Consider the following 16,002-nt stretch of genomic DNA (forward strand, 5'->3'; position numbering starts at 1 on the left):
GCTCTTAGAGCATGATTATTGGGGCTTTTTAGAGTGAAGTTGTTAACGGAATATAAGAACCCGTCTCTTAACTTTTAACTAAAAAAGCTAATAACCGGTTCTTACAGTTTGCAAGTAACTTTGTCTCGTTTCACGACATTAATATATTTGACAAACCTAGGCATATTATACCATAAATACACGTAATTAAGACCGTTTTGAACAAAAAAGCTTAATTCGGCTAGACAAATAAATAAGACATGGTCTTTCTGTCATCAATGTGCAACTGAATAATTAGGGAAACAAAGTAATTAATAACCCTTATAAAAGCAAAGTGTGTTTGATGATATTGTCTCACAATCTGCTGATTTTGCAAGAAAAAAAATTCTCAATACAAGGCCACAAAACTTGTGCTCACACAAGAGAGATGGTGATGAAACGCGAAGAGTTGGAGGCCGCAGAGCGTCGTAGCCGCTACGATCGTGGTATTTACAAAGTAGATTACCAGTTACATAAGTACTTTCGCTTTAGTTCTGAGCATGGTTGTATGATCATGGAGATTAATGGATCATTTTCTTCATCTACTTCAACCGTAGGCAATGCTGAGATTTACACAAGAGATTTCATTTCAACCATTGGAAGTCGTAACATCTCCACAAGAGATGTGACTCCAAACTTAGGAGAAAACAGTCCCATCACCAATGGTTCTAAAGATTGGGGGACTGATCTGTCTCTCTAGATGTAATCCTCTTTTTCCAATTAAGAATAAATATTTCCTATGTATTTTTATTTTAAATAATGTGCTTTGTTGTAACATTATTTTATAATAATAAATTGCTATTTCAAATTATTTAAGTTATGTACACATCATATCATATACATAAAGCATTTATATATTGAACAAAATTACTAAGCTCTATAAAAATGTATATGCATGTACTTGAAAACTGGAGTTACTGTTCCAGATTTTTTTTTTTTTTGGATTATACAGAGGTATCTTTGCCCCCACAGAAGTGATCCAGACTAGTCACGTGTTACCACGTGTCGGTCCTATGTCCCTAGCGATGCTGAAATGTTAATTCTCCAATGGCCGGAATTCGAACCCAGGTGGCGGTACTCACAGCCGTAAGCCCTTTACCACTAGAGCTAGAAGGCCCGGTACTCACAGATTTTCAATCACGAAGGCGCCTGTTTCTTTCTTTCTCTCCCAATGTTATAGGTTGTAGCATGAGAGGCTAGGCGCTAGAGGAACCGTGGAGTCCTTGCACGCTGCCCAGGAGAGGAGTTGTAGCCTAGTCTCCGAAGCACCAGATCCCATATTTGCTTGCTCACTTCGCATCTCAGAAGTAGATGGTCTCTGCTTTCTTCTTCAGCTGAGTCACATAGGTAACACGCCGAGGATGTGGATATGCATCATCGATCTCTGCAGACGATATTTTGATGGCTTCCTGTCCTTATGGTTAACAAAGTTGTCTGTCCAAAATGCATGTAATATCATCAACTACATGCACATTTCATCCTATATAAAAGAATGTAAATATAAATTAGTATATAGGTTAAAAACAGATTGCATACCATTATTATATCTAATGAAAGATGTTTGTGATATAGATTGACCCCAAGAAAAATGTTGTGGTTGTTTTAAAATCTCTTGATTCTAATGTTTTATATGTTTGAGCACAAAAATTAATCATTGTTTTGTTTGGAAATATATATATATAATAGTATAATATGTTTTTCATAATTATTTTAACGTAGTTCTAGTTTTCTAAAAACAGAAATATAAGTGTTTCTTATGTATATATTTGCATTGTGTTATGAGCTTTCTATATCATATTTCCTTCAAGTTTTATTTACAAGAATGACTTGTATGATATTTATCCTTTTGAATAAATATGTTTCATGTTATTGATCTTTTAGCTTTCTTAACCCTGTGATATGCCTTAAAACTCTTGATCCCTTATTATCCATTGACATTGCGAGCCTTGCACGACAAAACTTCTCAAACTAAAAAAAAAAACAAAATCCCATCATCAAAACATTTAGGTGATAACTTTTGAAAACTGAGTTCCTCTACACAAACAATGTTGTAAGATAAGACAAAAGCAGTGTAGACAACAAAATACGGATTCACATTAAAATGTTACTAGTAAAGTTCCACTGATTATAACGACTACAACAATCTACCAAAGCAAGAAACGATCGTGTATTTTTTTTTGTCTTCAGTCCCATCTAATTCGGCAACCACGAGCATGAAGCACCTCGAGCAATTCAGATGAGAGCAAGAATCTGAGAGGTGCGAGAAGTTTAAGCTTCTTGAGCCTGTTGCAACATGCTCTTAGAGCAAACTCAAACCCTTCCACAGTCACACGGTTCAAGTGGACTAAGTCAACGTCTTGAACCCGACTCAGATTGCTCATCAACATGCATAGAGCCGTATCAGAGACAGAGCAATTGCACAAGTTTATCTGCCAAACCAACGAAACACACAAACGCAAAGAATCAAAACATGTTTCCATTAACCAAACCGAATCAGTTTAGCACACCAATGCTCTTCCTTTTTTTACCTGTCTTAGGTTTCTTGAGAAGTACGCAAGCGCCCAGAAGCCTGAGTCATCGATATTCTCACATTGCTTGAGGTCCAAGTAAGCCAGTTTCTTGCAACCGCGCGCAATTGCAGATAGACCAGTACCAGTTATATTCTTTATCCCTCGAAGTTCAAGGTGAGTCAGATGTTCTAGCTGGCGGATTTTCTCAGCCCCAGCGTCTGTTAGTTCACCGCAGTAGGATAGAATGAGCCGGTTCAAGCTCTTGCAACCTCTTGATATAGCTGCTAAACCATCATCTCCAAAACCAGCACATCTGCACTCAAAAACATTAATTAAAAAACTTTCCATCAAGAATAGCTCAAAGACTATTCTACAAGGAATGTTAATTACCGGTATAGATCAAGTTCTAGAAGCTTCGAGCATTTGGAGCCAATATGAAAGATCCCTTTGTCTGAGATATTTGCGCAGAGGCCAAGTTTCAATCTTATAAGATTCGAACATTTTGAAATATACTCGAGCCCTGCAGTAAGATACCATAACTTGTAAGATCAAGAAACACATTTAGAGTTTGATTTGACATGTATCTTCTCTTTACCTCTATCATTAACGCCATCACAGTCAGTAAGATCAAGTTCTTGAAGACGCTTGGAGTAACATCCAAGCGATTGAAGACCTTTCTCTGTTATCAAATGACAAGACTCTAACTGTAAACTTTCCAGGTTCAGACAAGACTGAGCAACAGCAGAGATGGCTGCATCCGTCACGAATCCGCAGCACGCCAAGTTAAGAGCTTTCAGGTTGGAGCAGTTGCGTGCGAGTCCCATCATCCCAATGTCAGTCACATCTAAACATCTGCTCACACCGAGTTCTGTTAAGGCTCTACAGCTAGAGGTTAAAGTTAATAGAGAGGAATCAGAGACGCGAGCTCCATCGATCCATAGAGTCTTGAGATGCTTCAAAGCTTTGATGTTGTGTAAGAAGCTCGCGGATATTTCCTGTGGAATCACAAATCATTAAATCAAAACATTTTTTGAACAATTAGTAATGTTCAAAAAATTGCTAGGCGCTTTATATGAGATTATTGATTAGGCGGGCGCTTAATTTAAGGCATGGATTATGAACTTACGGATATACAGTGACTGGCTTTAAGGTGTTGAAGATCAGGATGGCCTTTGACTATGGAGATTAAGCTGGACGAACTCACACGATCACACCTTGTGACATCAATCTCCTGTTTAATAGTTCGTACCAGTTAATAATAATCTTTTAAAAAAATGATTAAAGCTTTAAAATAGTACCTTTAGTGAAGGAGAGCCATTCTCAAGATAGTGTAACCCAGCATCATCTATCAAGGGGCAGCTTACCATATCTAACACCTCAAGCTTTGGTAGTAAAGCTATGGAGCGGACTGAATCATTCGTGATCTGAATCCAAATCACAACCAAGATAGAAACTTTATATCCATTTCCATAAAGTTTTCAACTTTATGCCGATCGAAAACCTTAAAACAGAGTAAAGAGGGAAGCTTTGAGACGAACCTTAAGATACGAAACATCGAGAGACTTCAAGTCTTTACATTTCTTACAGAGAAGATCAATCCCAAGATCAGAGATCTCCATACACCACTTCAAGCTAATCTTGTTAAGTTTACTGCACCCGACGACGATCCTCGCCAATCCGACGTCGCTTAGGCTCAAGCATTTGTCCATCTTCAGCTCCCTGAGCCCCGCCGCGACGGAAAGCGCCGCCGCCTCCCTGTCGCCGAACGCCCAGCAGTGAGACACGTCGACTCGCTCCAGAGCGCGGCACAGACGAGCCAGCGTCTCCAGTCCCCTGGCTCGAACCGCGGTGGCCCGGCTGAGGTTGAGCGATTTCAGGCGCGACGTCGAAACGGCGCCGTCGAGGGCTATGCGTAAAACGGCGTCGTCGTCGAGTTTTGGGCACACGGAGAGGTCGAGCGAGGAGAGGTTCGGGTACTTGAAGAGAAGCGCGGGGAGGAACTCGACGCGGAGGATTCGGATCGAGGTTCGGCTCAGCGAGTCGACTCGGTGGAACTCTCTGCTGACGAGTCGCCATGTTTTCCGACACGGCGGGTCCAGAAACCCGTAGACACGAACCAGGAGATCTTCCGACAAAGCGGATAAAATGGAATGCGACATTTGCAACAGAACAGAAAACAGACAAACAGAAACAGAGAAGAATGTGTTTGGAATCAGACAAGTACGGATCTTTCTTTTTTAAGTCGGAATGAAGAGGAAGACAGCTCGGAGATAGAGTAGATAGTGGTAAACCGGTTGGATCGGGATTCGGTTACGGGTTTTTAGTTTCCGGTTCATCACTCTGAGATTAGTCACACCTTTCGGATTTTCCGGTGGGGAAAAAAAGCTAAACCGAATCTCTCTCGTTTCAATTTTATTTTTCCGATGTCAGTTTTATAAAGAGGGGGAAGAAAGAAGATTAAGAAATGACGGAAGCGCCCCTAACCGTATTAACAAACCACGTGGCCATATCCGAGAGGCTTATGGTGCTCTTAATCGTAGGATCAGGAGCAGATGATAACTACGTGAGTCGTGACTGTACCTAAATTAGGTCTGAAGCCTCTGTGGGGGGTCCCAGTTAACGTGCATCGACCGTACCTATCTGTTTAAACCCAAACCATATCATATAAACGAAATATATAAACGAAGAAGGCATCTTCCAGTGTGACGTGGAAACACGCGGGATCGTCGTGGCGGATCGTAGATCCAATCTGAACCGTTCAAGAAGGGTTAAGTGGGACCGGGAAATTGCTACTATAATCAAACGGTGACGTGCAAGAGTTGGAATGCTCTTTATAAAGCATTTAAATCTAATCTGAAAGCTTCCAACGTCACGTATTAGCACATCTCGATGAAGCTTCACGTGTCGGTTGTAATATCACAATTTGAATTAGTATATCTGCTTTTTCATGTTTTAACTTATATTGATAAGTTCCAAGAAAAGTATTTGAAACTATTTCCAGCTCTAAATTGAATGTTTCATTCTGAAAATGGATCATGTATGTACTTTGTGTACGGTTCTTCAGAAGTTGACATATGTTTTAGACATAGACATGCATACGTGAAGAAACTATTATATCCGGATTTCCTCACTGGATTATTGAAAGAAAGCTATACTTTTTTTTTCAAATGATAATAAGAAAAAAAAAAGCTATACTTTAGAAAATATGCTAGTATAGTGATATACTTTTAGGGTTATTCGGTGCCGGTCTTGATAAAGCTCCCAGAAATTTACAAAAGATTTACATATATACCAAAATTTATATAAAAGTTTTATATAAAATTTTACTAAATTATCTATAGTCCCTAAAATTTCAGAACCCATTATGAGTTTATTGTTACCTTTTTAAGATTTTTGTGCATTGTTAAATATATATAGTAATTTCATAATAATATGGGGCTTATTTGTGATATAACCCAAAAAAAAGTAAAATTAGTTTTGTAGAAAGAGGATAGAAAAAAATAGGAAGAAGAAGAGGAGAAAATGTGTGATTTTGGTTATATAATGAATTATGGATTTTTGTTTGGTTATATCACCTAATTTCCTTACTAATATATTTGGATGTGAAGTCACATAAGCGTTGATGCTAATTTGCGTACTTTATGTTTGAAAAAAATACATATATATATATATATATACGGGCTGGCATGTAATGTTTGCTATATAACACTGGAATATACGAATTGAATATGCTCGTCTATGTGTGTGAATGTGAGTACATCTTATTCAGATTAATGTGGGCTTCAGCAGGAGGTAGAACTAATATGAGTTTAATTTTGTTTGACTAATGTTCAAAAACTCATATTTGTTCCACCACCTGTCAATACACACTTAAGCTTAAAATAAGATAGTTGGTACATTATCTTTGGCTTCTTCTTCTTTTATTTCGAGTTGTTTTATACACAATGGTAGGCTATGCGTTTAAATTTCGAAAATCTTCCAATTTTTCCTTTCTTATATAACTAGTTGTTTGGATATAATTCGGATTATGATAATCTACGCATCAATTAATTTGAATATTTTCGTGTAGTTATAATAAGTATAGTGACTATACTATATAGTTTATTAGTTTAAACATTTTTAGTTTTTTTAGATAAAAGCCAATATTAAATGATGGTATATAATGTAAATTTGTTGGCTGTGATATACCTGGCAAGGATAAGAGCTACCCGACTTGAGCCTAGAATAAAATAAGGTAACGACAAAGGTGAAAGACTAACCTTCATTTACAAGTTGTCGAGGTTCTCCCTTCTCACGTTCTTCTACTTCGTTGACTTTATTTTGTTGACCATTGGCTTGGGTAGGACCGATGGACCAAGATTTTTATATCCCTATAAGCCTTTATCCTCTATTTTAAATACCAGTCACGTAAAATATATATGTTTTATCATATTAAAATCATGTTTCATGCAACTTGGTGTTCTTACAAGACCAACAATATAGAAAAGAAGTGTCTTCACGTCCAGATTTATATACATTCGTATAAATCAAGAAGAGAGATTTTGAATAAAATCTTTAAACAAAAAAAATATCAACAAGTGATATAGATTTTAAAATAATTAAGATATATAACGAAACTGTAAACCTTAACAGAAAACCTTAAACCTTAAATTTAGCAAAAAAAAAAAAAAACTGTAAACCTTAACTGGAACTGTAAACCGTAGAGAAATATATACGTAATACAAACATGGTGATATGGAGAGACGAGTTTCTTTTCATATGATATAACACTGATTGATTTTTAAAACAATGTGAAGAGTTTGGGGATTTTATACAGGGAAAACTTATGATGATGATGATCACATTTTATTGGTGTTAGCCTACATCGAATCTGCAGATTTTGTTCATATGATGACATCAAATGCAAAGATGAGTTCATTGTCTTCCCAAAGAAAGAATACGAATCTATGCCATGTGTCACCTCAAATATTATGGTCCATATAAAACTTCAAAATAGTTATCATACAGTATACGTGCAAGTTAATACAAGTTCATTTTTGTTCCACTATTCCAGTTTAGTATAGATTCTACCGCATATGTTCTCTACTGGTCATATTTATATCACCATATCATGTGTAAAGGTTGGAGTCATCGTCTATTTAGATTTGCTGTTTTAGGATCTCTGGTCCTCGCAAGCAAAAGGGATCACAAATTCAAGAAATTTATTTACAAGGAAATGAAACTAAACCAAATTATGTCAAGTCTATTAAATGAGAATTAACAATTAGCAATAAAGAACAGAAACTCCACACTTGGGTTCACTAGAATGTTCCCGTTTTATCAACATGTGTTATATTGAGAGAAATTTTGTTTTATGGTCTCTTTAATGTCCATTTTTTCAGCTTATAACTCAATCAAACACTGAGACGTATGGATCAACTCATGATAGCTGCGAACAAAAAATGCTTTTCAACTTTAAAAATGAATGTCACAAACGCAACGCTATCTGGACTCAACAAGGCTATCTTCTTCGTAACTGTCCAACCCAACTTATATAAGCAAGGCTTCTTAAGGCGTAGCCCATTAAAGTTACCCAAAACTCTCAAGGCCCACCACGAAGGATAATCAAAACATAGCCTTAAAATAATCGTATTGTATTCTGTGTAGTAACTGACACGTTCTAGGAGTTTAAAAAGGTAAGTAGAAGAAAGAAAATGAAAAAAGCCAAAAAGAAAAGAAAAAAACAAACAAGAGCGCATCGAAAGCTGAGAGCGACATCACAAGAAAGAGAAACGTGGGGACCAGAAGGGACGTGTGCACAGAATATTCACCCCATTTGAATTTTGTTTTCGAATCCGCCACTCCATCTCATACCCCGCCTATCACTCCATCTCGCGATACGGTACTGGACCTATCATATAACCGAACTTACTTATCACCGAGGCTTACTCCTCTTATATCTGATAAGTCGGTAAGATAATGGAAGACCTTTCTCTGCAGGAATAAGAAGGCGTCCAAGAAAGCAAGCGAGGTCAAGTTTCTCTCTCTCTCTTCTCTCTTTCTCTCTTCTCTCCTCCTTTTATTTATTCTCCTCCTCTCTCCATTTTCAAGCTCTTTCTCAAAACCCTAGAAATTTCTCGATTTGGTTAGATCTTTCAGAGCTCTCTCTCTCTCTCTCACCGAGCTCTCGGATTCGCACGTAATCGTGTACCTTTTTGTGTGGTTCTGACGTCAGATTTGAGATTCAGAGCTTCGGAGAATGTCGTCGTTGAGCAGAGAGCTTGTGTTTCTCATACTTCAGTTTCTCGAGGAAGAGAAATTCAAAGAGTCTGTGCACAGGTTCGTATATTATATAGTTATGTGAGATTGTTGCTTGATTTTATTTTTAATTACTCTGTGAAAAGATTGATTAGTATATAAAACTCTGCAGTTTTTTGTAATTAACATCATTTGTTCTTGTAATAAAAAGTTGTATTTGAATTAATTAAAATTATAAAATTAATTTGGATTTGAATCAGACAAGACAATACTTGTGTCTGGTTTTTTGATGTTTGGTAAGGAAAGGGGTTTTTTCCTGATTTGGTAAGTGTTCTTTGTTGTTAATCTTGTAGGCTGGAGAAAGAGTCTGGGTTCTTCTTCAATACCAAGTACTTTGACGAGAAAGTGCTTGCGGGAGAGTGGGATGAAGTTGAGAAATACTTGTCTGGGTTCACCAAGCTTGATGATAACAGATACTCCATGAAGATTTTCTTTGAGATTAGGAAGCAGAAGTATCTCGAGGCTCTTGATAAGTATGTGTATATAAAAAACAAAGCTATGCCTTATCTTGTTTGGTGGTTTCAGAGTGTGTGGTAGATATATCATTCTTTTGTTTCTTTGTGCAGGCAAGATAAGGCAAAAGCAGTTGAGATATTGGTGCAGGACTTGAGAGTCTTCTCCACTTTCAACGAGGAGCTATACAAAGAGATTACTCAGCTTTTGACTTTGCACAACTTCAGGTACGAGATATGGTTATCTACTTAAGCTCTGTAGATTTTCTTTTTAAGATAAATGTTTAAGTTTCAAGTTCTTTTTTTTTTTCCAGTTTAAATAATCAATAGGAATGTGAATGAGGGTGTGATAATCTATAATATTCAGGAATTTGATTCTCTATCAAATGCAGGGAAAATGAGCAGCTTTCCAAATACGGAGACACGAAGACTGCTCGGACCATAATGTTAGGAGAACTAAAGAAACTAATCGAAGCAAATCCTCTCTTTCGTGACAAGTTGACGTTCCCTACTTTGAGATCTTCGAGACTGCGGACTCTGATTAATCAAAGGTGAGTTCCTTGTTTTCTTTTCTCCTCACGTCCATAGTATATGTTACTGGCTAGGTTTGCATGCCTTGGGATTTTATTGTGTACATGTTCTCCTTTGCAGCCTTAATTGGCAGCACCAGCTGTGCAAGAATCCTAGGCCCAACCCAGATATTAAAACACTATTCACAGACCACACATGCGCAGTTCCGAACGGTCCTCTGGCACCTTCACCAGTCAATCAGCCCGTTACTACTTTGACAAAGCCAACAGCTTTTCCGTCCCTTGGAGCTCATGGTGTAAGAAACCTCAATGCTTGACTCTGCTTTATTCATGTTTTTTTTTAATCTTTATAAATATTTTGAGGAACTCTGTGTTAAATGTTAGCCCTTTCCTCCTGGTGCTGCTGTTGCTGCCGCTGCTAATGCTGGCGCTTTAGCTAGTTGGATGGCTGCTGCTGCCTCTGGTGCTTCTACTGTCCAAGCTGCTGTTGTCACTCCTGCGTCCATTCCTATGCCTCAGAATCAAGGTTGGTTTGTGAAAGGTCTTTGACACTTTATTTCCTTCTAAGGCTGACTAATTAATTTTCTTCCAAAAAGTGTCAATCTTGAAGAGACCAAGAACACCACCAGCAACTCCAGGTGTAGTAGATTATCAGAATCCCGACCATGAATTAATGAAGCGTCTCCGCCCTGCCCCATCTGTAGAGGAGGTGACTCAAATTTTACTTTTATTTTTATGGAAAGTTGTTTGTATGATTGTTGCATTTTTTTTCTCAAAAGTTGTAACCATTATTCATTTTGCAGGTGACATACCCTGCACCTAGGCAGCATGCTCCTGCATTGTCGCTGGAAGACTTGCCGTTAAAGGCGGCTCTAGCGTTGCATCAAGGGTCCACTGTGACGAGCATGGATTTTCACCCTATGCAAAATACGCTACTTCTTGGTATGGTGGTTTTGAAACTTCTAAACCATTCCTGTTATTTGTTCTTTGGCTTTCTGATGACCATTTGAGTTACCACCAGTCGGATCCGCCACCGGAGAAATCACGTTATGGGAACTAGCTGTTCGAGAGAAGCTGGTTTCAAAGCCATTCAAAATATGGGATATGGCTAATTGCTCACCTCCGTTGCAGGTTTGTCGTTACTGCTATTAAATTTTGTAGTTTGTGTGTTTGATCTAACAGTCTTGATTTCAACTTTTGGTTGTGCAAGAATCTTATACTTATCATTTTTGTGACTCATTCAGGCTTTGATAGCTAAGGAAACACCAATGTCTGTCACCCGCGTTGCATGGAGTCCAGATGGAAATTTCATTGGTAAGTTCCGTTTCATGCATTGTGGGATTCTAATTGGTCTCTGGTCTCTCAGTCTCAGTCTCAGTCTTTTTTTTGTGCAGGGGTTGCATATACGAAACATCTTATTCACGTGTATGCTTTCTCTGGACCTAACGAGCTTCGCCAGCATGCTGAGGTGAGCATACGTTTTGATCCGTACGATAAGCAGTGCGATGTAATAATATATCCCATTAAACTTAGATCACGTTTTTTTAAACTCACAGGTTGATGCCCATACGGGTGCTGTGAACGACCTGGCTTTCGCTAATCCAAACAGGCAGTTGTGTGTAGTTACTTGCGGAGATGATCAGCTAATCAAGGTGATAAAATGAATCACAGGGTGTCCTTGTTAGACGTCTTTACTGCAGCTGTCTTAACTTGATTGATGTGTGGAACAGGTATGGGACGTTTCAGGTCGGAAGCATTTTACCTTTGAAGGTCACGAAGCTCCTGTTTATTCCATTTGCCCTCATCACAAAGAGAACATTCAGGTGTGGTATTCTATCATCTATGATACTGTTTTATCGTCTGTTTCAAGAACACTTAGTAATTAATAACTAGTAAAAGGAATAGATGGGATAAAAGGAATAATAATTAATAAAATTTAATGGAATAGAATTAGCATTCCACTTGTTTCAATACTTTTTTTAACGTGGAAGATTTATCAAAGAAATGTTGTTGTTTTTTTCTGAAATCTCATGGAATGATATGGAATGAAATGTAATGGAATTAAGCATTCGTGAAGATTTTATTCCATAAAATTGCATTCTAGTTTGCACCCTAGAAGTAGATGACATAATATCATACAGTAGATTCAATATATCACGTTCTTATTTGGATTTCAGTTCATATTTTCAACGGCCATAGATGGGAAAATAAAGGCGTGGCTTTATGATAATATGGGTTCCAGAGTTGACTATGATGCTCCCGGTAAATGGTGTACTACAATGCTTTACAGCGCTGATGGGACCAGGTACGGCTTTTGTCCAGCTTACGGCCTATCAAATCATTCTCAATTCTTCTTACCTAGTTTCTAAAATGTTAAAGTTCTTTCTTCTTCAGATTGTTCTCTTGTGGAACGAGTAAAGATGGAGATTTTTCCCTAGTTGAGTGGAACGAAAGCGAAGGATCAATTAAAAGGACCTATCTTGGGTTTCAGAAAAAGCTGGCAGGTATGGTTCAGTTTGATACCTCAAAGAACCACTTTCTGGCTGTTGGTGAAGATGCGCAAATCAAGTTCTGGGATATGGACAACATCAATGTTCTGACTAGCACTGATGCTGAGGGTGGACTTCCGGTTAGTCCCACAGATTCTTTCCCTTTTGCTTCGTCTTTTTTAGATTTGGATGCTAACTTGTTTCAACTTCAGGCTCTTCCTCGTTTGAGGTTTAACAGGGAAGGAAACCTTCTAGCAGTTACTACGGCAGACAACGGATTTAAGATCCTAGCAAACCAAGCTGGTTTCCGATCTCTGAGAGCCATGGAAACTTCAGCTTTTGAAAAGATGAGGACTCCAGCAGATTCTTCTTTAATTAAAGCTGTAACGTTTCCCAACTTTGTGGTATATATTTCCTTTATTTACATAGCAAGCTGCCTCGTTTATACATTTTAATACTCTGTTAGGTTCCTGGTGCTCCTGTTGCATCTGTCAGCTGTAAAGTTGAACTAGGCTCTCCTGTTAGACCCTCACCAATGCTGGTAAATCAATACATTAAATGTTATTTTCTCTTGGCCATTTTTATTAATCACTATTTTACTGTTGAGAAAATGAAATTAAATTCCATTTGTGTTACATTCATAGCTAATGTTTTTTGTTGTTGTGGCAAACCCTTAAGAATGGAGGTGATCCGTCAAAGCCAAGAGTAGATGACTCAGCAGACAAACCAAAACCTTGGCAATTAGCTGAAATATTGGACCATGCCCAGTGTCGCCAGGCCACTTTACCTGATACCACTGGTTCTTCCACAAAGGTTTGCTCAATTAACTTTGCCAAAAATGTTTTATATTTAAAAAAAAACAAGGCTTATGTTTCTCCTGTTGCATGGCTTTATCAGGTCGTTCGGCTTCTGTATACGAATTCCGGCGCCGGAATCTTGGCACTTGGTTTTAACGGTATTCAGAGGCTCTGGAAGTGGGTTCGCAATGAGCAAAATCCTAGTGGAAAGGTAATCATCATAAAATAGGGTTAGAGAGAGAGATCAATGCATGTTGTGTACGGTTTTGTTTAAGTGCCGTTTATCATGCAGGCAACTGCTGCTGCGGTTCCTCAGCATTGGCAACCAAACAGTGGTCTTCTCATGACCAACGATGTCTCTGGTGTAAACCTTGAAGAGGCCAACCCATGCATCGCTCTCTCTAAGAACGACTCCTACGTCATGTCGGCTGCTGGAGGAAAAGTCTCGTTGTTCAACATGATGACTTTTAAGGTATGTATATATCTTCGTGAACACATGAGCTTAAAAAGAGTACTAAAGCCACAATCTCTAGCTGAAAATGTTCGGTTACTAGTATACTAGAAAACTCTTTTGGTGGTTCTAATATTTAAAGAAACCTGTTGGCCCTATAGGTGATGACAACATTCATGCCACCTCCACCTCCATCATCATTTTTGGCGTTCCATCCTCAGGACAACAACATCATTGCCATTGGAATGGAGGACTCCACCATTCACATCTATAATGTCCGAGTGGATGAGGTAAGTAGTCGATAGTGCCAACCATTAAAACTTGTCAATGGTTGTTATAGCTTCACAATTGATTTCTTCCTTGCTAGATATTGCCTTTAAACTATATGAACGACCTCACTCCACTTCCATTTGTGTTTCATCAGGTCAAGTCAAAGCTAAAGGGTCACCAGAAACGCATCACTGGCTTGGCATTTTCTACAACCCTCAATATCTTGGTTTCATCTGGTGCTGATGCACAGGTGTGTTGCTGTATCATGTATTAAAAATATCTCAACCCGTTAGATTATCTGATTTATGAAGATGCTTACTCTGTCTTCTCTTAGATATGCTTTTGGAGCATTGACACATGGGAGAAGAGAAAATCCGTTGCAATACAAATGCCAGCAGGAAAAGTCGCCATTGGAGACACGCGTGTTCAGTTTCACGTGGATCAGATCCGTATCCTTGCAGTCCACGAGACACAGCTAGCGATATTTGATGCTTCCAAGATGGAATGTATCCGACAGGTATAATATGAGATCATCTCTCTAAATCCATATATGGAAATGCAAGATTTTAATTATTTGTTCTGAGTTTTGTAGTGACTTGTGTTTTGTTGTTTTCATGTCACAGTGGAATCCTCAAGACTCGTTGTCTTCTCATATATCTTCAGCAGTGTATGCATGTAACAGCCAGTTGATCTACACCACTTTCCGTGATGGTAACATTGGAGTGTTCGACGCAGACACACTTGGATTAAGATGCCGTATCTCTCCATCCGCCTACTTGCCTCAAGGGTAAGTGCTTTATCCAACGTTTCATTAGCTTTTTTAAACTTAAATCAGTGTAGGATTCCTTCTTGAATCTTCTTATTTGACTTGGAAAGACTTTGAAACATGACATTGGTTCTCTATATTAACTCTCTTTGGTGTGACAGGAACCAAGGTTTGTCTCCTTTAGTTGTGGCAGCTCACCCGCAAGAGCCAAACCAGTTTGCGGTCGGTTTGAATGACGGGACAGTTAAGGTGATAGAACCTACTGAGGCTGAAGGGAAGTGGGGTATGGTTCCACCCTCTGAAGCTATCAACACTTCAACATCAACTACAAGCAACCAAACTCCAGAACAGTTACAAAGATAAACAAACTTCTATGACATATATTAATCCATGTTATGAATCTCAAATCTTTCCATATTGTTACTTCATGTTGGTTGTTTAGTTAGCGTTGTGATTTTTATTTAGGTTTAGGGCAGTATTTTTAGATCTTCATAAATGTAGCCTTAGTTTCAAGGTTGTTAAGATACTGAAATTGGTAAGATATAAAGTTTGTAATACTATTTGGCATGAAGAAATTTCTTAGGATATTTTTTTAAAGCTTTTGTCACAAAAATAACCTTCAATAAAAAAAATGATCAAAATAAGTTTTATTAAAAAGTAAAAATGTATTTTTATCTTAAGTTTAACTAATCTATACTTACGTTTATAGATAAGGAGTGGGTTTTTGTGGATAGGATTTCAAGTTTTAAAAACTAAAAAATAAATATTAAAAATTTCAAAATAAAAAAGGACTATTTGGTTATTTTATTTCTTGAGTGCTATTTTTGTGATAAAAACTTAAAAAAGTTATTTGAGAGAATTGCCCGTTTGCAGATTTCAAAACTATTATTCCCTTTGTTTTGTTAAATAAAAGTTTCGATAAAAATATTTCACAATAATTTTTGAGAAATTCCCTATGATATTTTTTTTAAGTTTTTGTCACAAAAATAGCTTTTAACGAAGAAAATGACCAAAATAAGTTTTATTAAAGGGTAAAAATGACCAAAATATGTATTTTTATCCTAGGGTTGACTAATCTAAACTTAGGGCTTAGAGTTAAAGGTTGGAGTTTTAGGATAGAGTTTCAAATTTTTTAAAAATAAAAAATAAATCTTAAAAATTTCAAAATAAAAAAAAACTATTTTGGTCATTTTTAGGGTTATTTTTGTGACAAAAACTTAAAAGGGCTATTTGTCAGAATTGCCCATAATTTTTTATGTTTCGATGAATTTTTATAATGATAAATTCTAAAGTTCAAAAGAATTAATAGAACTATTATTGGTTTAAAATTATTAAAAATCAGTGTTTATGATAAAATTTTAATGTCTTTTGAATGTGTGAAAACATTAAAAAGAAATTAAGGAATGTTTTGTTAAGTCTGTC

The 16,002-nt window shown here is 37.4% G+C and overlaps 2 protein-coding genes across 2 annotated transcripts; one reads left to right on the plus strand and one right to left on the minus strand.

Annotated features, from left to right (window-relative positions):
* Window positions 1–2,009: 2,009 nt before the first annotated feature.
* Window positions 2,010–7,298, minus strand: LOC106434679 (F-box/LRR-repeat protein 3-like). Its single transcript, XM_048761924.1, has 7 exons — window positions 4,067–7,298; window positions 3,827–3,952; window positions 3,655–3,759; window positions 3,124–3,523; window positions 2,919–3,048; window positions 2,547–2,841; window positions 2,010–2,447 (listed from the first exon to the last, which is right to left on the minus strand). The coding sequence occupies exons 1-7, from the start codon at window positions 4,685–4,687 to the stop codon at window positions 2,202–2,204; spliced, it is 1,923 nt and encodes a 640-aa protein (XP_048617881.1). The 5' UTR covers window positions 4,688–7,298; the 3' UTR covers window positions 2,010–2,201.
* Window positions 7,299–8,529: 1,231 nt separating this feature from the next.
* LOC106348699 (topless-related protein 3) lies at window positions 8,530–15,167 on the plus strand. Its single transcript, XM_013788490.3, has 25 exons — window positions 8,530–8,846; window positions 9,119–9,298; window positions 9,392–9,505; window positions 9,670–9,828; window positions 9,929–10,103; window positions 10,192–10,333; window positions 10,404–10,516; window positions 10,611–10,749; window positions 10,829–10,938; window positions 11,052–11,121; window positions 11,202–11,275; window positions 11,364–11,459; window positions 11,538–11,630; window positions 11,985–12,112; window positions 12,202–12,436; window positions 12,509–12,679; window positions 12,763–12,837; window positions 12,975–13,109; window positions 13,194–13,304; window positions 13,386–13,565; window positions 13,706–13,834; window positions 13,969–14,064; window positions 14,149–14,331; window positions 14,438–14,601; window positions 14,742–15,167. The coding sequence occupies exons 1-25, from the start codon at window positions 8,767–8,769 to the stop codon at window positions 14,941–14,943; spliced, it is 3,354 nt and encodes a 1,117-aa protein (XP_013643944.2). The 5' UTR covers window positions 8,530–8,766; the 3' UTR covers window positions 14,944–15,167.
* Window positions 15,168–16,002: the final 835 nt, after the last annotated feature.

This window comes from Brassica napus, chromosome C7, assembly GCF_020379485.1.
Source record: "Brassica napus cultivar Da-Ae chromosome C7, Da-Ae, whole genome shotgun sequence".
Classification (NCBI taxonomy): domain Eukaryota; kingdom Viridiplantae; phylum Streptophyta; class Magnoliopsida; order Brassicales; family Brassicaceae; genus Brassica; species Brassica napus.

Excerpts from the sequence above, each read along its gene's own strand:
- LOC106434679 (XM_048761924.1), bottom strand. The coding sequence starts at position 4,687 with ATGTCGCATTCCATTTTATCCGCTTTGTCGGAAGATCTCCTGGTTCGT. Across the intron at positions 3,049-3,123 it reads TGATGGCGTTAATGATAGAG|GGCTCGAGTATATTTCAAAA; the intron begins GTAAAGAGAAGA and ends ATCTTACTGCAG. Across the intron at positions 2,842-2,918 it reads CTAGAACTTGATCTATACCG|ATGTGCTGGTTTTGGAGATG; the intron begins GTAATTAACATT and ends TTTTGAGTGCAG.
- LOC106348699 (XM_013788490.3), top strand. The coding sequence starts at position 8,767 with ATGTCGTCGTTGAGCAGAGAGCTTGTGTTTCTCATACTTCAGTTTCTC. Across the intron at positions 10,334-10,403 it reads TCCTATGCCTCAGAATCAAG|TGTCAATCTTGAAGAGACCA; the intron begins GTTGGTTTGTGA and ends TCTTCCAAAAAG. Across the intron at positions 12,437-12,508 it reads ATGCTGAGGGTGGACTTCCG|GCTCTTCCTCGTTTGAGGTT; the intron begins GTTAGTCCCACA and ends TTTCAACTTCAG.